Here is a 21,685-nt window from a genome sequence, read left to right on the forward strand (position 1 = left end):
TGAGGAAATTGACCTATGTGTTAGAATATTCTTTGACGGTATCAGGAAGGATAGTTTATTTTTCAGACTTCATGAGAACATTTATTATGAGGCAAGTACTTTATAAAGTATTTATTAGTAGAACTCTATTATCAAATAAATTTATACAGCAACTGGATTGTAAGCATTAGTCACTTTTTATTGTTTGATTGTTTTTCATAGAACACTTCTTTGTCTGAAGAAACATGTTCTATTCGATTTTAAAATATTTTCATTTTTATAGAATGTTATTGGAAAATCAGTGAATCAAGCTGTCTGTATTCCCTTATACAAAGCTACTCGAAGGTAATTTTCTCTACATTTTCACTGTGTAATTCTGTAGCAAATTCGGGATTTGCTGACCTGTTTTTTTATTTTCTTTCAGCGAGGACTCTACCCCTCGATTGTTCCAACTGCCATTCCTGTGAGTCTTTTGTCCGTTTCATCTTTGACATCTTTTCAGAGCAAAAGTTACTGAATCCCAGATTTAAACTTATTTTACTTTTCCTTTTTGTTTTCCAGCTGGAATGACAAATCTTCAAACCTACATTATGTACTCTTTACTATGTCAGATAGTTCATCTTCTAGAATCTATATTTTGAGGAGACATACTGACATCTCGAGGTTAGAATTACATTAAAATGAAAGAATAATGACTGATATGCATGACCTTATTCCTTATGCAGACAGTTTTTCCCCTTGCCCCTTTATATTCTTAATTGAATATAGATTTTGCTACTAATTAATTGCATCACCTCAAATAATTTACTTTGTCTCTTTAGGTCTCAGTTTTCTGCTCTGTAAAAGGAAAGGTCTGGACTAGATAGTCTCCAGTTCTGTGTGGTTTTTTTGGTTTTTGTTTTTGTTTTTTTATTGTATTGGAAAGTGCTTGGAATCCGTCCATTAAGTGTAGCCTCTCCTGTAGTAAGAGGAAACAAAACAAGCCCCAGATCAATGAATGTTACTTTTTTTTCCTGATCTCCATGGGCAACAGAGTTTGATTACTTGTTCCCTCAGGGAGAGAGCTTAGATTCTATGATCATTGAATCTAAGGCCTTCATTTCATGAAGGAGAGGACTGGGAGTTCAGTTCTTGAATGGGTTAGATGATTTGGCCATCATCACAAACCAGTTAGTGGACAGAGCCCAGGTGTCCTTCGGATATCTAGTTCTCTTTTTGATACAGTACAAGTCACTTCAGCTTTCAGACTGGGGAGCAAAGAAGCCGCATACTCTGCTCTCCCACTGATAATGGCTTCTTTGGTTGGGCTGAGGCCAGTGAGCTCAAAAAGCAGCAATTCCAGGTTCCTTTGAAAAATGGGGGGGTTATGCCTGAGTTCTAAGGAAATCTCATGAAGTTAAGATAAACCTGATAAGAAAAGGGAAAAAAAGAAAGTTGTGGATATCCTTCTTAATTTACTCGTGATATAGTATTCTTAGAAATTATAAAATATTGATGGCTTCTATTTTTCCTGATGCTTTTAATCCAACTAATGTTTTCTGCAGAGAGAACTAAATTTATATTTCTTTAGGATAGACTGTATAATGTTAGTAATGTACTGAATCTTTCAATCAGGTTCTTGAAAAAACCTTTAAATTATTGAATTATCCAAATTGACCCACTGAGTATACTATCTTTTTTCTTCTTTCTCCAAGGTCTGTCAGTAATGGACTACTTGCTGTTGAATTTGGAAATTTCTTGAATACAACAAATGAAAACTTCGAAAATAGGTATATTTTGAGTTTTATATAGAGAACACACAATTAATTAGTAGTAGTGTAGTGTCTTTGGGGTGTATTTTGCTCTTGAATACCAATATTTTACCTATATCTCAATTAAGTAAAATGGAACTTAAGGACCGTCAATCATGATAATGTTGCTAGTATGTGCTATGGTGAAAAAAAATTTTCTTTACTTTTTTTAGTACATGGAAGGATAATTTAATCTGTAATTGAGTTAATTATGGGACATTAACATGTTTCATAAAGATAGGGATAGAGACAAGAGCTCTGATTTCATTGATGTAAGAAACTTCCTGATGGAAACAATTCTAACAGTATAGCTTTATGTCTTTTTTTTTAACTTAATCTTAGGGAATTGGCCAGGCACTGAGATTAAATCTTCCAGATTCTGAGGCTGGCTGTCCATCTATATTGTCTATGCTGCCTCTCAAAATACTTGAGAAGATATGTAGTAATTAGGACACTTAAATTTTGGGCCAAGGTGGCAGTTCTGCTCTGGGGATTTAAGAGTCAGTATGGGTTTTGAAAGTTCTTTAACTGTGTATCCAATTCAAGATATTCTGTAGATATCTCCCATTACTCTGCTTTTCCTTATGTACATAATTTCGATGAAAAATAACTCATCTTCCAGAGTCAGCTGATAAATAACATAGAAAAACTAAATATGGAATTTTTTTTTTTTTTTTTTTTTTTTTTTGAGGCTGGGTTAAGTGACTTGCCCAGGGTCACACAGCTTGGAAGTGCTAAGTGTCTGAGACCAGATTTGAACTCGGGTCCTCCTGAATTCAAGGCTGGTCCTCTATCCACTGCGCCACCTAGCTGCCTCCTGGAATTCTTTAAAAAAAAAAAAAATTATATTGTCCATCCTTAACAAAAGGAAGCAAAGCCTTTTGATTTATGTATTTTTCTACGTGAAATCTCACTTTTATTTCCCTGTCTAGCAGTTTGAGTGAAACTGAATTTTCTTTAAACCTAGGAATCACCTTGGTGCCACTCGGCTCAGTTTACCATAAAGGAATACCTAACACTGAGTCCTCTGGGGCTTTCAGCAGAGAAGGTGATTAAGTAGAGTAAGAGCTTAAATCTGATCATTGATCTCAAGCAGGCTCTCTGACCATAAACTAATTTGTTTCTGTACTCTTAGTTTCATGAATGTATAACCAAAAATCTGGTTCAATCTATCTGTCATAAATAACAGAACAGCAGGTCAGTGGGGATTTAGAAGAAAATAGAATGCATCAAATATAATGAATCTTGAAAAATATTCTAAAATAAGATATGACTTGATCTTTTCCCCCTCTCTGCCTGTTTAATGCTTGTATTTAAAGTAATCACTCAGTTAATGAATGACCTCTAAATATAATAAATTCCATTTCACTCCAGCTCCTACAGCTGTCTTGATGCACATTTTTATGATGATGAAACGATAACAGTTGTTCTGAAGGAGAATGAAGAACAAGAAGGCAAAGAAAGAATCTTAGCTCAGTTTCCATTGTCTTTGGTATATACTAAGGAAGACTCTCCAGAGGAGTTCAACGGGACAACCACTAAAAGGTAGAGCTTTGGTAGTGACTTTTCTCAGCTAATAGTTAAATTTTTTTTTTTTAATGTAGAATATAGAGTCAGTTATTCAGAGTATAATTAGTAAGGATAACGTACTGGGTAACTGAAAAGCAGGGAATCCCCTGCGTTCTTCTACCTTCTGTTGTTAGAACAAGGTGAGATGTACTTGGGTAGAATGAAATGATCTCCTCAAATCCACATCCCAGGAGAGCCCTGGAATAGCATTAATATAAATGGAATGGGAAGCTGGTCTATATATAATATATATATATGTATGTGTGTGTGTGTGTGTGTGTGTGTGTGTATGTATATATAAAATTTTTTATCTTTTGAAACAAGATTTTATCTTCTTTCAAAATGGGATACCAAATAAACAGTAGAATTGGGGGAACTCCCACTTTCTACTCTACTGTTCATTGTGATGGTACAAATCAAGATTCTCCTCCTCCTAAGTGCCATAAAAACCATATATTCCCACCTTCACTTTTTTTTTTTTTTCCCCTGAGGCTGGGGTTAAGTGACTTGCCCAGGGTCACACAGCTAAGAGTGTTAAGTGTCTGAGACTAGATTTGAACTGGGGTCCTCCAGAATTCAAGGCTGGTGCTCTATCCACTGCGCCACCTAGCAGCCCCCATATTCCCACCTTCAAAGGAAAAGTATTATATGGCTGAGACTTAAGGAACCAGATATTCTTTCTCTTAAAGTTTGTTAACCTATTTTCAAAGGGAATCAAAGCAATACTTGCTTAGCTAAGTTAATGTTATAAGCATTTAACTGTTTAAAATTGCAGCATTATGAAGACTAAAACTAGGAAAAATGGTATTGGAAATAGAGAATAGTGGAAAAAAGAGAAAATATTTAGAGAGATTACAAAGGTCTTAGTGAATGTTTAATCAAAGATGATTTCCCAGGCTAGCTTTTGCTTAGCCAGGCCAGAGACCCAAAATTGAATCTTATCTCTGATCTCATTAATTGTGGGATCTTGGGCAACACGTTAACCTCCCAGGCCTCAGTTTCATGGTCTGTAAAATCAGAGGATTGGACTATATGAATTTTGAAATCTTTTCCATCTCTAAATCTATGAGTTTGTGATCCTAAAATTGTAGGATTTTTTCTTTTTCAAGAGAAGCATTCTAAATGAACTTAGATAGAAGTTGAAGGCAAAAAAGGAGGGGGAAAATAATTCTGCTTTTTGTGGTTTTATTCTGTGTAGGCTTGATGAACAGAGTGATCTTATACCTACAAATACTGTCTTCCTGGAGAGTCAGTGGAGAATACTGGAGAATATGAAAGCACAATATGTTGCTGTGAATGGTTTTCGGAAAGTCTCTTGTGTGGTAAGTATTTATATTTGAATAGGGCTTTTAAAATTTGTTATGGCATATTATTTGGATACTTTGGATTCTTAACTGTTCAGTTTTGTGTTCAGAGAGTACTGAGTTAAAATCAAATACAGCGGAAGCCTAAACTTAATAATTTTAGCATAAATTGAGATAAGTGAGTTATTTCTAGGAGCAGCTAGATGGCAGTGGATAGAGCACCAGCCCTGAAGTCAGGAAGATCTGAGTTCAAATATGGCCTCAGTCACTTACCACTTCTAGCTGTGTGACCCTGGGCAAGTCACTTAAACCCAGTTGCCTTTGTAAAAAAAAGTTATTTCCCTTTAAAAGAACCCCACTTTTCTAAGAAAGTTTCAGTTTCTGCTTCTATTTTACAATTACTGAAAAAGTATATTTATTGGGCTGCTCAAATAACATAAATTTTTTATGTTTTAAATATCTTTAAAACTAAATCCTTTTATATTTCTTTAGTTAAGCTCAAACCTTCGTCATGTTAGAGTATTTGAAATGGATGTAGAAGATGATGGGGAGGCAGAAGAGGAAGATGACGATGAGGAGGAGGAATCTTCATCCCATCATGTGCCTGGTGAGCAGGAAGAATTAATTCAGTCTGCAGATAATCAAGAAAGTGTTGGCAATGAATCTGCCGATCTGGTAGATGCAGTAGAAGATCAGGAATCTAACTTAGATTCATAATCTGAGCTGCAATTATTTTGTATTTTCTCATTATGTTAATAAGTAGGTGGGCTAAGATTTTTTTTTTTTTAGAACACCTTAATTTTTTTCTTTGTACCAAAGAAATAAACAGTTAATTATCTTGTGAACGATGCATATTTTCTTTAAATCTGCTTCATCTTCCAGAAATGTAACCATTGGAAGGACATTTCCTTTTGCTGATGTTTCTTTATAAAACTGCCTGAAGAACTGTAGTTTTTAAAGCAAACATTAATTGAATTTGAGGAAGGGATTTCAGTCTTTTCTGCTTCTCAAAAAGTAAGTGTCAGGACTTATTCCTCTTAGCACAATGAGTTTACATTTAAACATTTAAAAAGTTCTTATTTATTATTGAAGAAGGCTATTCAGCTTCTTTAGCATTAAAAAAATTTTAATCAACAAAATGTACTATTTTTATTCCATTTCTTCTTTGTAAGACCCCTGAATGCTTTGTATTTGTTATATTTCCATTATCAGTTAAAAATGTGAATGCCTGCAGTGCTAAGCTTTCAAACTGTGAAAAGATTGGTGTTGTCCTTATCAATTATATACCCAAAATACGACTTGTCCCTAATTTATTAACTTTTCACTTTGTCTTGATTGAACTTTTGATTCTATGAATCAAGAATATTCACAGCTAGAACTATTGGGTATTAAAGACATGTAGTAGACATCTGTACAATTTTACTTCTTGGGAACATTAGGAGTAATAGGTTCAACTAAATATAATTTAGCATTAGTGTTAATGAACTCCTATGCGCTGTTGATTTCTTAATATCCTCTCCCAAATTAATGGTTATTATTCCTGTGCAACTGTCAAATACTCCCACCTTTTACCTCAATCCTCACTGCAATGTGTTGGTCTATACATAAATCAGTTTATAAAGACTCAGGATTTCTTCAGGCTGGAAAGTGCAATCAAATGAATAGTTCACATGTAAGACTATTCTATGCTTTGCTGCTGTTTCATATGATATTTTTTTCCTTACACACTGCTAATAGATAGATCATTGTGCAGTACTTTTTTAGTTTGAAGATGAGATGAGATATTTAGAAGAACTGTGGATTATTTCAAGAATGTGATATAGCTAGCTCAACCTGGCTTGTGAGAACCAATTGTTCTGATTTCAGTGTGAGCCTTTACTCACTGGGAATCAGCCAGTTCTACAATCAGGGCTTGGACTATTGTTTTGTAGATAATCTAGATTTAAGAAAGTGATGGAGATAATGTTAATTAGGCAGATTAAACTTAAAAGTAATGGGTACATTGGGGCTTTTTAAAATTTGTTTATAGAGAGCAGAATATTAAACATTTATTCTGGGTTTTATGTGTGGGGAACATAAATATGATACTGATACCTAAACCAGGAAGAGCCAAAACAGAAAGATAATTACAAACCACTCTCCCTAATGAATATTGATGCAATATTTTATCACCAAGTGGAATTTATGTCAGGAATGCAGGATTGGTTTAGGAAAACTATTGCCGTAACTGACCATATCAGTAACAAAACATCTCAATAGAAAGAGATTTGGAAAAAATACAGCTTCCATTCCTATTAAAAAGAAAGCACAAGAATAAAGGAAGTTTTCCTTAAAGCATCTATCTAAAACCACCAGCACGCATATTTGTAGTGGAGAGAAGCTGGATGCATTCTCAGTAAGATCAGGAGTGACAAAGATGCCCATTGTCACCACTGTTATTCAGTATCATAATTATAAATGTTGGTTTTAGCAAGAAGAAAAGAAAAAAAAATTAAAGATATTAGAATAGTCAATGTGGAAATAAAACTATCACTCTTTGTAGATGATATAATGATATACTTAGAAAGTCCTACAGAATTATCCAAAAACCTATTTGAAACAATTAACAGCTTTAGCAGAGTTCTGGGATATAAAATTAAGCCACACAAATTATCAGCATTTTCATATATAGCTGACAAAGCTCAGCAGCAAGAGATAGAGCAATAAATAACATTTAAAATAACTGTAGACAAAATGATAATTTTCTGAAGAACATGAGAACAGCCAGGTGGGAAACAGAAAAAATAAAATAAAATATGGCAACAGTCACAGCCAGAACTGTTGACTCAGTTATTAGAGAGAAAAGTCATAGAAGCATCTTTCTGGGCTCTGGAAAACTGTAAAACTAAAAATCAGTAATTCTCTTTGTATAGCTCTAAGCCCCCAATCAGGAAGTTGCATGGTAAAATATACCCTAATTGTAAAATCTCTTTCTCTTGTAGTCACTGTCCTGTTGTCTCTCTCTGCTGCAGTTGCCCGCAGTCTAGCAATGCAACAGTTAAGCCATGCTACTTTATTACCATTAAATAAGTAGGTGATCAATAAGCTATTGGAGGTGATTTTCAGGAAACAGCAATACTTTCACTTTCCTGGAAGGGAAAAGAAATAAAAAGGAAGAAGATATATTCAAGAAGAATTACCATTTAAGTTCTGTGGTAAGAGAGGGGCCAATTTTTAGGGGCACATTTCATCCTGACACTTATTCATTTTCTTGCAAACATGGTTCCAGTTCTAGAGGCTAACGCAGAGGAACTCAAGCTGTTAATGTGCTCTCTTGTGCTTTCTGTCTCCAGTGGTTTATAGTTATGGAAGTTCCCAAGGTAGTTCCTACTCTGCATACCTGGCTGTTGATAACTAAGTCATGCATTTTACATATATACATATACGTGTGTGTGTATTCAGTTTTATTTTCAGTTCCAAATGCTCTCTGCCCTCTACATTCTTCCCCATCCTTTGAGTAGACAAAATCCATTACAAACTTGTATAATCAAGCAAAACAAATTTCCATATTAGCCATGTTCCCAAAAATTTAAAAAAAAAAAAAAGAAAGAAAGAAAAGGGAGAAAAAGAGGAAATATGCTTTAAATTACATTCTGAGTTCATCTGCTCTCCATCTAGTTCATCTCTCTCTCTGCTGTCTCTCTAGAGATAATTTCATCACGAGTGTCCTTTGGAAATGTGTTTGGTGTTATGCTATCACTTATTAAGTCAAATTCCATACTGCTGCCATTATTGTTCTGTTGGGTCTTATTCACTTACATTTTTATCAATTCATATAAATCTTCCCAGACGTTTACAAAATCCTTTTTTTAAAATTTCTTACAACAAAATAATATTCCATTGCATGCATATACCGTAGTGTGTGTGCACATTCCCCAACTAATAAATATTTCCTCAATTTTCAATTCATTACTCAGGGAAATGAGTGTGAACCACTATATAGAATTCCCAATCCCTCTATTTTTGTCCACCTGCATTTTTTATTTCCTTCACAGGCTAATTATACTCTATTTCAAATCCGATTCTTTTTGTACAGCAAAATAACTAATAACTGTATGGACATGTGTGTGTGTGTGTATATATTTTTATATATATATATATATATATATATATGTATATATATATATATATATATATATATATATATAGTATTTAACATATACTTTAATATACTTAACATGTATTGGTCTGCCTGCCATCTGGGGGAGGGAAAGAGGGAAAACAGGGGAAAAATTGGAACAAAAGGTTTTGCAACTGTCAGTGCTAAAAATTACCCATGCATATATCTTGGAAATAAAAAGCTATAATAAAAAAAATTTTTTTAATTCATTATCACAAAAAAAAAGCTGCTATAAATATTTTTGTTTATATGGGTCTTTCTTTGATCTCCTTGAGGAATAGACCCAACTGTAATATTGCTGACTTTCTCAAAGAGTATTTTTAGTTAAATAGTTTTTTGATAATTCAAAATTGCTTTCCAGAATAATAGAGACTACTTTGAAGCTTTACCAACAGTGCATTAATGTACCTATTTTTTTCCTGGTTCCTCCAGGATTTCTCATTATTCTTTTTTGTTTTCTTAATTAATCTGATGGATGTGAGGTGGTACCTCAGAGCTGTTTTCATTTTTATTTCTCAAATTATTAGTAACTAAGAACATTTCTTTTCATAGCCATTGATAGCTCTGCTTTTTTCCTTTGGAAATATTGTTCATATTTTTTAACCTCAACTGGCTCTTTTTCTTATGAATTTGATTCTGGTTTTGTATGTACTTTAGAAATGAGACATGAGACCTTTTTCAAAGAAACTTGCTGCCAAGATTTTTGCTGTTGTATTGTTTTAGGGTGCCACAAACCATTCCCATATAAAACCAAACTTACTTGATAAATGCCATGTGTTTTGAGTTTTCCCCTCCATCTCTCCTCCTTGGTCCTCTCTATTCCTTCAGACAAAACACTATTAAAGTAAGGCAAATTAATAATTCTCTTTTTTATGTTAAATCCAATAGGTGTAAATGTATTTATGCAATTCTCTCATTGCACAAGAAAAATCAGATCAAAAAGGAAAGAAAATGAGTAAGAAAACAAATTACAAGTGAACAACAACAAAAAGAGTGAGAATGTTATGTTGTGATGCACATTCAATTTCCACTGTCCTTTCTTTGGATATAGATGGTTCTCTTCATCACAAGATCATTGGAAGTGGCATCAATCATCTCATTGTTGGAAAGAGTCATGTTCATCAGAATTGATCATTTTATAATATTGATGTTGCCATGTACAATGATCTCATGGTTCTGCTCATTTCACTTAGAAGCAAATTAATAATTCTACAATGGCCTCTTGTGTTTTAAATGAAAGGAAGAGTCAGTTAATGCAGCAAATTTCATTGTTTTATTTTAAGATATTATCTTAGCCTTCCAAACCTTCAGCAACCTTATCAATCAGCAGCCATCAGCATCAAGGCCAGATCCTCCATCCCCAAAATGATCATGGCTCATGGAAAGCTCAGATGATGATTAGCATTTTTAGCAATAAAATATTTTAAAACTAAGGTATGTACATTTTTTAGACTAATACTATTCTTAATAGACTATATTGTAGTATAAACATAACTTTTATATGCATTGGAAAACCAAAAGAATTGCAATATTGGTATTGCAGTGATATGGAACTGAACCTGTAATATCTCCAAAGTATGCCTGCAGAGTAAGCATGGGATAAGTTGGCTATTGAATGAATAAAAGTGATTAGCAAGGTGAGCGCATTTTACAAGCTGTTACTCATTAGTACAGGTGGAGGGCAGCATCTACCCAATTCACTGCAATTCATCTTTACTGCATTCTTACTAAGTGCATCAGCACTGGCTGATCTCTCTCTCACCTCCAGTCTGCCAGTCTGTGTCCTGGCTTCTTCTAGTCTGAACAGGTCTAGATAATTTTGTTCTTACTTGAATGTTATCAGTCCTGGAGTGCCAGAGGCTAAAGTCCTCAGGTGGAGGAGCCAGTCAGGACAGAGTTCCAGTGGTGACTTGCTTAGGAGGCAGCAGACACTTGCCTTTTTTTTTTTTTTTTTTTCTTTTATCTCAGTTTTTTACTAATTTTTATAGCACCTCTAAGTAGAGATTGCTGTCCTTTGTGTTGAAAGATGATATTGCTGGCAGCAATCATTCTCTGTGTATTTAGGTGTTGCAAAAATGTCTGGCACCCCATTACTGGTCCTTGAGTGCTAACTAGCCAGTAGATTGCTGTTTCCTAGCTAGTAACTAGTTGCTATTTTCTAGCTTTTATCCATTATTATTTTTTTTCTTTTCAAATGCTGTAGGAATGTTCTTTTCTTTTTCTTCTTTTTTATACCATTGTTACTTCCCAAACACTGCCTTCTCCCCCCGTGGATCTCTTTCTATTAAGTACAATAAAGCAAAGCAAATCAAGACACTGGCCAATTCTGAAAATGGATGCCTCATTCTGCACAATAGTCCACGCCATGTCTGCCAAGAGTGGGGAGCCAGGCTATATCACTGTTCCCCTGAAGTTACCCTTAAACAATGAATTGGCTAGATTTCTGGGATCTTTCTCTGTTATTTTCCTTTTGCATTGTTATGATCATGAGAGAAATTGTTTATAGAGGAGGAAACTGAGGCATTCATTGACTTGCCCAGGGTCACATGATAAGTGTAAGTTCAGCATTGAACTTAGACCTTCCAGACTCCACTGTGACATCTAGCTCTCTAAATATCTAATGTTTATCTTGACTTGAATAAGCTTTGCAAAATGGCATGCATTCATTGTTTCATGTGATCCTCATTCTTACCTTCTAAAGTCCTTATTCCAGAGTTTTTGCTGATAAGACATCTCAGCTTCAGAAGGTTTCATGGCTTATTCAAGGTTATGTTAAGCTGTTAAAGGTCAGAGAGATGATTTGAACCCATGTTTCTTGGCGAGTATCAATTCCAGTTTTCTTTCACTATGGTAGGAATCGGGATGACAATGGGAGGTTCTGGGCTGTAAGTCGGACAGTGACTTGAATCTCTCTAGGTCTTGGTTTCTTCATCTGACAAGTAAGGGGAGTTCAGGAGTTTTAAAATATTTTTTATGTTATGGATTTTTCTGATAGTCTGGTAAAAACTATGAAGACCAGACTTCTCAGAATAATCTTTTTATTTTATTTTTAAATTTTAATTAATTTTTACAAAAATTTTATGCATAGGTAATTTTTCAGCATTGATGATTGCGAAACCTTTTGTCCCAACTTTTCCCATCCTTTCCCCCAGATGGAAGATTGACCAATACATGTTAAATATGTTAAAGCATAAATTAAATACAATATATGTATACATGTCCAAACAGTTGTTTTGCTGTACAAAAAGAATCAGACTTTGAAACAGTTTACAATTAGCCTGTGGAGGAAATCCAAAATGCAGGCAGACAAAATTAGAGGGATTGGGAATTCTCTGTAGTGGTTCATAGTCATCTCCCAGAGTTCTTTCGCTGGGTGTAACTGGTTCAGTTCATTCCTGCTCTATTGGCACTGATTTTGTTCATCTTATTGTTGAAGAGGGCCTCGTCCATCAGAATTGATCATCGTATAGTATCGTTGTTGGAAGCATAATAATGATCTCCTGGTCCTGCTCATTTCACTCAGCATCAGTTCCTGTAAGTCTCTCCAGAACTCTCTGAAATTATCTCATTGGTCATTTCTTACAGAACAATAATATTCCATAACATTCATATACCACAATTTATTCAGCCATTCTCCAATTGATGGGCATCCACTCAGTTTCCAGTCAGAATAATCTTTTAAATGCATAAAATAAATACGTAGGATTACAGAGGAAACCAATTAGATTTCTAAGATTACTTTCCGTTCTGTAGTTTTCTGAGTTTACATTATAGCAATACTTAATTCTTCTATTGTACAGTATTTATATCAGGCCTCCCTTCTGTCATCAAGAGCATAGGAATTCTTTGGGAGACTTCTTTGAGTGAAGTTGTGCGTGGTTGCTTTTATCTGACATTTTCCTCCTCTCTCAAATATGGTATGTTCTTCCTTGTAAACACACAAGTTCACAAGACTCAGAATATAAACAAATTCATCTAAGGGTTAAGGGAAATGAATGGAATCATTGGAGCCTCTTAGAAATATTACCTGCCATGGAGCAAGCCCCTTTTCTAGAAGCTATAACTAGAGCCACTTTCAGCACTTGATGGGTAGCAACAATATATTTTTCATGGCATGGCTCTCTTAGTCTCTTTTCTGCCTGGATACCTCATTCCCTGCCCTTTTATCTGAAGATAACAGTTCCCAGTCAATGGTACCCAGTGTCTCCTCCATCTCAGCTTCTCCTGATAAAACTCTTCCGTGTTCTCTACCATAGTTCACTTGTCCCAGAGGCCCTGCTATCCCTCAAAGACAGATGGGTAGAAATGTGGGTTCTCTTTGCTTGTCACTGTAGTCCCCTCTAAAAGTTCTTCACAGTTTTCTGTAAATGGAATCCAGTTATTCCCTCCCCCCCTCCCCCAGCAATGAAAATGAGAAGGGAATGCATTCCAGCCATAAGGGACTATTTAATACAAAGGCACAGGTACTGGTGAGGAACAGTGAGCTGGATCCTGGTATTCATGAAGAAGACCAAAAAGTTATAAGGCTAGAAAATTTGACTGGACTCAAGGTGTGATGGACTTCAAAAACCCAACAAAGGAATTGGTTTTTGTTATTAGAGGTAACAGGAAATCTCTGAGGGAATGAATGACCTGGTCAGATCTGTGTTTTAGGAAAAATCACTTTATTTAAAAAAAAAAAAAAAAAAAAGTTTTTTTCATGTATTTAAAAAAAAGTAAGATTTTTAAAAAGAGGAAAATCTGGCAGCTGTGGAGATGATGGTTTGAAGTTAGAAACAAAGATCAGTTGAAGAAAGATCAGTTAGAGACTACTGTCATAGCCCAGGTGAGAGCCTTTGATGGCCTGAACCAGGGAGAGACTGTGTGAATTGAGAAAATTGTATGAATTGAGAAAAGGAGATGGATATGACAGATTAATAACATCTGTAGGTGAGGTAGAACTGACAAGATTTGGCAACTAATTAAATAGGTGGGATGAAGAGTCCAGAATGACACTGAGGTTGTGACTCTAGCTTATGGGTATTAGAAAGAGAAGATTGAAAGTTTTGGGGAAAGATAATTATTTCTCTCTTCAACATGGTGAGATATCAGGGACATCCACCTGGAAAATTCCACCTCATTCAGGTGATAACTTGTGCTTGCTTGCCCTCCAGCATAGTTAGTATTCTCTTGGATAGGTAATTCTACTGTGTTCCTTGATCATGCTCTTGTAGTTTTTATGTCTCCTCCTGCGGATAGAGCTATAATCATTCTCATGCTCTCTTAGAAAAGAGAGGGGAAAATCCCTTAGCCTCCAGCTGGTGGAAGCTTTTCCACTTCTCTTTCATCGAGTTCTCTGTTCTAAGACTTGTTATTTTTCTAGCCAAAAGAGGGAGAGAGATTATTATTTTTTTTTTTCCAGGCCTCTCAGTCCCCTTGATGGGAAACTTCATTCTAACTTATGATAACTCTCAAAGACATTTTTCTTTTTTCTTTTTTTTTTTTTTTTACTTAGTTTATTTTTAATACACATTATGAATTTTTTTGGAAGAGAAAAATCAGAGCAAAAGGGAAAAACCATGGGAGAGATTAAAAAAAAAAAAAGTGAACAAAGGATGTGTTGATTTACACTGTCCTTAGTTCTTTTTCTGGAAGTAAATGGAATTTTCTGTCCAACGACTATCAGGATTGCTTTGGATCACTGAACCACTGAGAAGCAGCAAGCCTTTCAGAGTTGATCATTGCACATTCTTGCTGTTATTGTGTACAGTGTGTTCCTGGTCCTGCTTGTTTCCCTCAGCATCACTAAATCTATCCAGCCTTTCTATAATCAGCTTGCTCATTATTTTTATAAAACAATATTATTCTGCTATCTTCATATATCACAGCTTGTTCAACCCAATTGATGGACTTCTACTCATTTTCCAATTCTTTGATACCACAAAAAGAGCTGCTACAAAATATTTTTGCACATGTGGGTCCTTTTCCCTCCTTTATGATTTCTTTGGGATTTCCATAATGATTTAGAGCATTTTTTTTCATGTAACATATATAAATGGCTTTAATTTCATCAACTGAAAATTGTGTTTGTATCTTTCATCAAAGACATTTTTCAAGCATTCATATTTGAAGGCAAGGCCACAAACAGGAACTGGGCATTCACTCAGATTTTTAAAACTTGAAGGCAGGATCTGGCAAACTATGCCTGTAGGCCAAAACCTCCAGCTGTCTCTCTCTCTCTCTCTCTCTCTCTCTCTCTTTTTTTTTTTTTTTTTTTTGGTGGTTTGGTAATCTCTGTTTTAAGGTTTTCCTATTGATTTATTCAAATGAGTATTTGAGGAAAAGATTCAAAAATAATCTCAAACTGGCATTTTTATATACACGTGAACCCATTCAAAGTTTTACCTCTTTTACCCTGTGTAGAATGATCCTGGAACAAATGGAAGGGCCTTATTCTCTATCAAGTCCAAATGTAGTCTGAGGGCATATTTCTTCTATCTCACAGTTATAGTAATTTTTCCCTTTTGAGCTGCAAATTTACTGAAATCTGGAAGAGAAGCATACACTTACACTTCTATAGAAAGTAAAAGGATCTTTATTGGTAATCTTGTTCAGCCCCCTATTATCTTACAAATAATGAAACTTAAAGAGTAGGAGAAGTATATCAGTTTGCCAGAGGTCACACAGATAATTATTGCCAGACTTTATTTAGGACTTAAATGCTAATTGTCTGTTTATCAGCTTGGCCATCTTAGATCTTTCCAGTTTACCAAGATGTTCTTTTCATTTTACTGCCTTTTTAGTTTGATCCACTGGCTGATATCAAATGTGGTTTGGTTATTATATATTTATAGCAATCTCTCTAGGCTATTTCTAAGTTGGGTACTTGAACTTTTCAGAGCAAAGACCAACATCTCACACCATATATGAAGATAGGGTCAAAATGGATAAATGATTTAAACATCCTAAGTAAATTAGGGAAACATAGAAAAATGTACCTTGTCAGATGTATTGATAAGGGAAGAGTTTAAGACCAAGCAAAAGGTCATGGAAGGTCATAGAAATTTAACTGGATAATTTTGATTATGAAATTGAAAAGGTTTTGTACAACCAAAAAGCCAAGGCAGTCAGAAGTAGAAGGAAAATGGGAAACTAGGAGGAAAATTATTGCAAGTTTTTCTGGTAACAGCTAATGGTCTCATTTCTCAAATAGAGGAAAATTTAACTGAGTTAAATTTATAAAAATCCAAAGCCATTCTCCAATTAACAAATGGTCAATGAATAGGCAGTTTTCAAAAGAAGATATCAAAGTTATAAATACTCACATGAAAAAATGCTCTAATTCACTATTGATTATAAAAATGTAAATTAAAACAACTCACACCTATAAAAACAGAAAATAACAAATGCTGGAAAGGATATGGAAAGAATGGGGCACTATTGCATTGTTGGTGGAGTTGTGAACTGGTGCAACTATTCTGAAATAAGACTGACAACAAGGACCACAAGAAAGGGCTATCAAACTGGGAATAACCTTTGACCCAGAGATGCCACTCCTAGGTCTGTATCCCAAAAAAGATGAAGAAAAAAAAAAAAAGAAAAAAAAAAAGGAAAGTGCAAAATTTGTGCAAAAATATTCATAGCTGTTCTTTCTATGGTGACAAACAATTGGAAATTGAGGAGATGCCCATCAATTGGAAAATACCTGAATAAGTTGGGGCATACGATTATGATGGAATACTCTTGTGCCATAAGAAATGATGAGGGGGGTGGTTGAAAAAAATCCTGGGAAGACCCATATAAACTGATGCAGAGGGAAGTGAGCAGAACCAGAACATTGTACACAACAAGAACGAGATTGTAATGATGATGGATTGTAAGAGGCTTAGTTGCTCCCATCAAGACTCATCCAAGACAATTTCAAAGGGCCTTGGATGAAAAATATGTCCCCCTCCGCAGAGAGAACTGATGACTACAGAGTGAAGCAAACTTTTTTCACTTTCTTTGTTTTTCCTGTTTTGTGTATTGTGTGTTTTCTTTTGCAACATGGCTAATATGAGAGAGACTGCTTTACTTGATATCACTTGCTTACGTTCTCAAGGGGAAGAAAAGGACTAGGCAGAAAGGAAAGAATTTAGAACTCAAATTTTTAAAAGTAAGTATTAAATTTTTTTTTTACATGTGATTGGGAAATGTTTAACAAAATAAATAAAATGTATTTTCTAAAAAATAGTTTGCAAGATGAGTCCCTGGGTAGGGACTACTCAAGGATTAAGTTCCTCTGTAACTTTGTACTCCTACAGTTGTAGCCTAGGAGCCCCCTTTAACTGTTAGCTTTAAGAGTTAGCCAGTAAACACAATTACCTCAAAGCAGACACATTTCTTAAGAGAGGACAAGATTAGTAGCTACAAAATATTCCCTCTAATAAGGAAATACTTTGTTATTTTTGTTTCCAACCCTTTCAGTGATATCACCAGTGAATTGGAGGAAACATCAATGGGTCCAGGATGTTCTGATAAATGTCTCTTCCCCCCCAACCATTAATGACTACATTGAGGGAACTTGTTATTTGAGATGCTCCTACACTTGAGTCTTTGGTCTCATCTGGGTCATTTTCATCAAGATATATTTATTGATAAAATAACCATAGGGCGCATTCCCAAGACTTGCTGCAGAGCTCTGCCTTATAAGAGTCAGGTTGAGAAAAGTCAACAGGAAAAGTTGTATGTTTACATTGAAATTGTCTTCTAAATGCATTTATTGATCAAATGCTTGATTGCACATGGTACAGAACATGCAAAATGAACTTCATAGCTTTAGGAGCTACTTTCTGAGGAACTATAAGATAAAATCCTTTAACATCTAGAGCTTGGCAAGAGGGACAAGTGAAGTATATCTTCAGTCACCAATTGTCCTGTTTTCAAACTTTTTTTCACCCGATCTTCCATAGTTTCAATTAAAAGGTACAGCTCTGGGTTATTCTTGGCTCAAGGGTGAATCTTTGAATTACAAAGATGAAACTTTGAGGTGTGACTCCTAGGCTTTATTTAATTTTCCCATTTATTTGCCTTTTAATGTATGGAATAAGGTCATTCCTCTCCAGATAAAGATACTTGTGTAGTACTAGAAGCCCAATTAGGCCCTTTCTCTGAATGACAAAAAGTAACTGAAAGATGAGGTTTTCATAACCTGAGGGGAGCTCAGAGGGAATGAATGCTCTTTAAGATCTATTTGTCTGAGGAGAGAGAATCAAAGAAGTGAAAGTTGAAACTCTCTCTATTTTACCAAATCAGGAAACAATTCAGGAAATCCTTTCTTTAAAATCCTCCAAGATGAGGTCCTCAGCATAGAAAAAAAGTGAAGAAGGCAATTGGGGGGGAGTAATAGGTAGGGGATGCTAAACTGTTTGTATGGAAAAACGGAATCTTTATTTGGGTTTAGCTTGTTTTCAATCCACAATCACTCCTTAATGATTTTTTCATGCTTTTTCTGTGGAGAGGACTTTTTAAGCATTAGAAAAGAGACATAGTTTAGAGAATGTGTATATTCACAAATACATATAGAGATCACAAATGCACCCAAATATATGGCGCAAATACGTATATAGATCACAAATACACACATGTATAGATCACAATTGCACACATATATGCGTGCACAAATACATATATAGATCACAAATACACACATATATAGATCACAATTGCACACATATATGTGTGCACAAATACATATATAGATCACAAATACATACAGAGATCACAATTGCACACATATATGCGTGCACAAATACGTATAGAGATCACAATTGCACACATATATACGTGCACAAATACGTATATAGATCACAAATACACACATATAGAGATCACAATTGCACACATATATACGTGCACAAATACATATATAGTTCACAAATGTACCCAAATATATGGCACAAATACATATACAGATCACAGTGCACCTATATATATGGCACAAATACATATAGAGATCACAAATACACGCACATATACATATACACATTTATGCATGTGGCTCTTTGTCCTTCTTTTCTGGAAGAGGCCCAGTGACACCAGGGGCAGTGTCTTGACTTGCTGGTGGATTACAGAAGGCGGTCGTCCTTTTTCTGTCTTCTCGAGTCTTTGCAGTCCAATGGCAAACATCCCAGTGTGTGGAGGTGGCTGACCTTGGTGCCTTCAGTGTCTGACCGAGCTCCAAGCCTCCCCTGGGCCTGCTCAGCTGGTTTCCTGGCTTCTGTAACAAGGTGTCTTCTGCCAGTCTGCCGGAGGGAGTCTTCTCACACTTGGGGTGGGCACCCCTGGAGTCACTCACAGGGCCCTGGAGGAGGGGGTATTCCTGCCACACAAGCTACAGCTTCTGGGAGCTGAAAACTGGGAGACTGTTAGTTGCCAAAGATGGCATATGCTCCCTTAATACCTCACACATACTTAGGAATATATGTATTTCTCTCTCATCTGCTGTCTTTCAGAAACTCTAGTAATTATGACACAGGTGGTTACTTATTAAGAAAATTAGGGAGTAAGGTCCATTAAGGGAGATAGTTACCAGCTGAAGGGATCAGGGAAGGCTTCCTGGGGGAAGTGACATTTGAGTTGGGCTTTAAGAGTCAGGTGGAAACTGGTCATCAGGTAAAAAGAATGAAGGAGGCCCGTCCAGAAGTCAGAGAAAAGGTGAGGGGACGGATGGGAGGGGCAGTGAATGTTGAGGAGACCACTAGTCCAATGTGCTTGGCTCCAGAGTGTAGGAGGGAGGAAGGGTACGGAGAGGGAAAGATGGAAAGGGAGGGCAAGCTTGGAGCATCGATAACCAAAGGAAACGGAACTTTACTCTGGAGACAGGGGGAACTGCTTGATTTTCTGTTTTTTCAAGCAAAGAATTGATCTGGACTTTGCTCCTGCTATCCAAGGGATTAAACCTGTTCTGTGAGGACAGGGGGCAGAACCAGGTGTGATAATAATGGAAGTTGTGAAGAGAGATAACTCTGAGCCCCTCGATCCAAGGAACACTTTGATGAGCCTCAGGGTACCCAGAGGAGGAAAATTACAGTGGGAGAAGGGCTCCTTTCACGTGGGAATTTATTGAAAGAGCTGGGCATATTTATCAGGGAGAAAAATCTGAGGGAACATAAGTATTCAAAAAGTAGTCCCATACAAGAGAGATTGGACTCCGCCCCAGAGGACCAAACCAGTGGTGATGGGCAGATGTTGCCAAAGAGATCAAACTGAGCTTCATGTCAAGAAAAACTTCCCAACAACTATTAGTTTAGTCAATTGGGTTAGTCATGTCTGTGAGAAACAAGACCCCAGACTCAATTTCTGAAAGCTGGTGATATTTTATTCAGAGAAAGAGACACTGAAAGTTGCAGCTTTCTATTCTCTGGGGGAGTGGGCACACCTCCTTCAGGGAGCATGCACCAAATACAGAAAGAGAGCAAGTTTATGTCGTTAATTTGATACAGTCCCTCCCATCAGAGTTTGGATTGGTCCGAGCTCTTTTGGGTCCAGTCTTCCTTAGCCACCCCTTACATGTTACTCCTTTATTTGTTCCCTCTCCCTGGTCATGCACTGCATGTTCAAAAATGGCAAATAATCCCAACTTTGGGAGGTGTCGGTTAATATGGATGAACTTTATTGAGCATGTGTGCTTGTAAAAAGCTCCTGTCCTGTCCCTGACTCCAGCTGGGTTTGGCCCGTTTTAGGCCTGAGCCCCCTTTATCAGAAATTTATGTTGAACTAAATTTTTTTTATTATTATTAAAGCTTTTTATTTTCAAATCATATGGATGAATAATTTTTCAACATTGACTCTTGCATGGCCTTGTGTTCCAAATTTTCCCCTCTTTCCCCACACCCCCTCCCCTAGGTGGCAAGTAATCCAATATATGTTATACATGTTAAAACAAATATTAGTTCCAATATATGTATACATATTTATACAATTATCTTGCACAAGAAAAATCAGATCAAAAAGGGAAAGAAATGAGAAAGAAAACAAAATTCAAGAAACAGCAAAAAGAGTGAAAATGTATGTTATGATCCATCCATACTCAGCCCCTCAGTCTCTCTCTGGGTGCAGATGGCTCTCTTTATCACAAGACCATTGAAACCACCCTCAATCATCTCATTGTTAGAAAGAGCCCTGTCCTCCCGAATGGATCATCATATAATCTTATTGTTGTCATGTACAATGAATGATCTCCTGGTTCTGCTCATTTCATTTAGCATCATGAACTAGCTTCTTGACTGGGAAGATGATGGGTGAGAGATATCTTATTAGGAGCCTTTAATAAACTTTTGTGACTACCAGCATTTCTACTGACCAAGCTAGTGTAGACCACTGATTTGATTACCGATTCCTGATCTTTATAGCTGTAGAAATGATATTATTCTCCCACTTTTTCTCACATGTCCAGCTCTTCATGACCCCTTCTGATGTTTTCTTGCAAAGACCCTAGAGGGATTTGCCATTTTCTCCATTTTCTCATTTACAGTGAGAAAATTGAGACAAACAGGGTTAAATTAGTAATTTAACCTTCCCCAGGATCACACAACTAAGGAAGTGTCTAAGGCCAGATTTGAGTTCTGCTCCTCCTGTCTCCAGGGTTGGTGCTCCATCCATTGTGCTGCAAAGCTGCCCCACAATTAATGATATCTAAAAGTGGAATAGAGATGGTGGGCTCCTTTTCTCTGGAATCTTTAAGCAGAGGCAAAATGATTACTTATCAGGATGATTATAAAGGGGAATTTTTTTTGTCACTTTTGAGGGGCACCTCGGTGGTAGAGTAAATAGAGTGCTGGGCTCGTGACCTTGGAGAATTTACTTAGCCCCAACTGGTCTGTCCTCAGGAGTAAAAGGAGGACATAGTGGTGAAGGAAATGGCA

The 21,685-nt window shown here is 36.1% G+C and overlaps 2 protein-coding genes across 6 annotated transcripts in view; both read left to right on the forward strand.

Annotated features, from left to right (window-relative positions):
- ANAPC4 (anaphase promoting complex subunit 4) overlaps window positions 1-5,948 on the forward strand; it is a 38,479-nt gene extending 32,531 nt beyond the window's left edge. For 2 of the 4 annotated variants that reach the window (XM_074273099.1, XM_074273100.1), the window contains 8 exons: window positions 263-324; window positions 404-442; window positions 541-642; window positions 1,674-1,748; window positions 3,144-3,314; window positions 4,537-4,660; window positions 5,135-5,249; window positions 5,525-5,948. In XM_074273099.1, the coding sequence (XP_074129200.1) occupies window positions 263-324; window positions 404-442; window positions 541-642; window positions 1,674-1,748; window positions 3,144-3,314; window positions 4,537-4,660; window positions 5,135-5,249; window positions 5,525-5,532 (696 nt within the window). In that variant the 3' untranslated portion in view covers window positions 5,533-5,948. Of the gene's footprint in view, window positions 1-262; window positions 325-403; window positions 443-540; window positions 643-1,673; window positions 1,749-3,143; window positions 3,315-4,536; window positions 4,661-5,134; window positions 5,488-5,524 lie in introns of those variants that run through there. The other 2 variants (XM_074273097.1, XM_074273098.1) reach the window with 1 other exon arrangement.
- Window positions 5,949-19,427: 13,479 nt separating this feature from the next.
- LOC141545820 (sodium-dependent phosphate transport protein 2B-like) overlaps window positions 19,428-21,685 on the forward strand; it is a 63,609-nt gene continuing 61,351 nt past the window's right edge. For both annotated transcript variants that reach the window (XM_074273104.1, XM_074273106.1), the window contains exon 1: window positions 19,428-19,475. In XM_074273104.1, the coding sequence (XP_074129205.1) occupies window positions 19,443-19,475 (33 nt within the window). In that variant the 5' untranslated portion in view covers window positions 19,428-19,442. The remainder of the gene's footprint in view (window positions 19,476-21,685) is intronic.

This window comes from Sminthopsis crassicaudata, chromosome 6, assembly GCF_048593235.1.
Source record: "Sminthopsis crassicaudata isolate SCR6 chromosome 6, ASM4859323v1, whole genome shotgun sequence".
Classification (NCBI taxonomy): domain Eukaryota; kingdom Metazoa; phylum Chordata; class Mammalia; order Dasyuromorphia; family Dasyuridae; genus Sminthopsis; species Sminthopsis crassicaudata.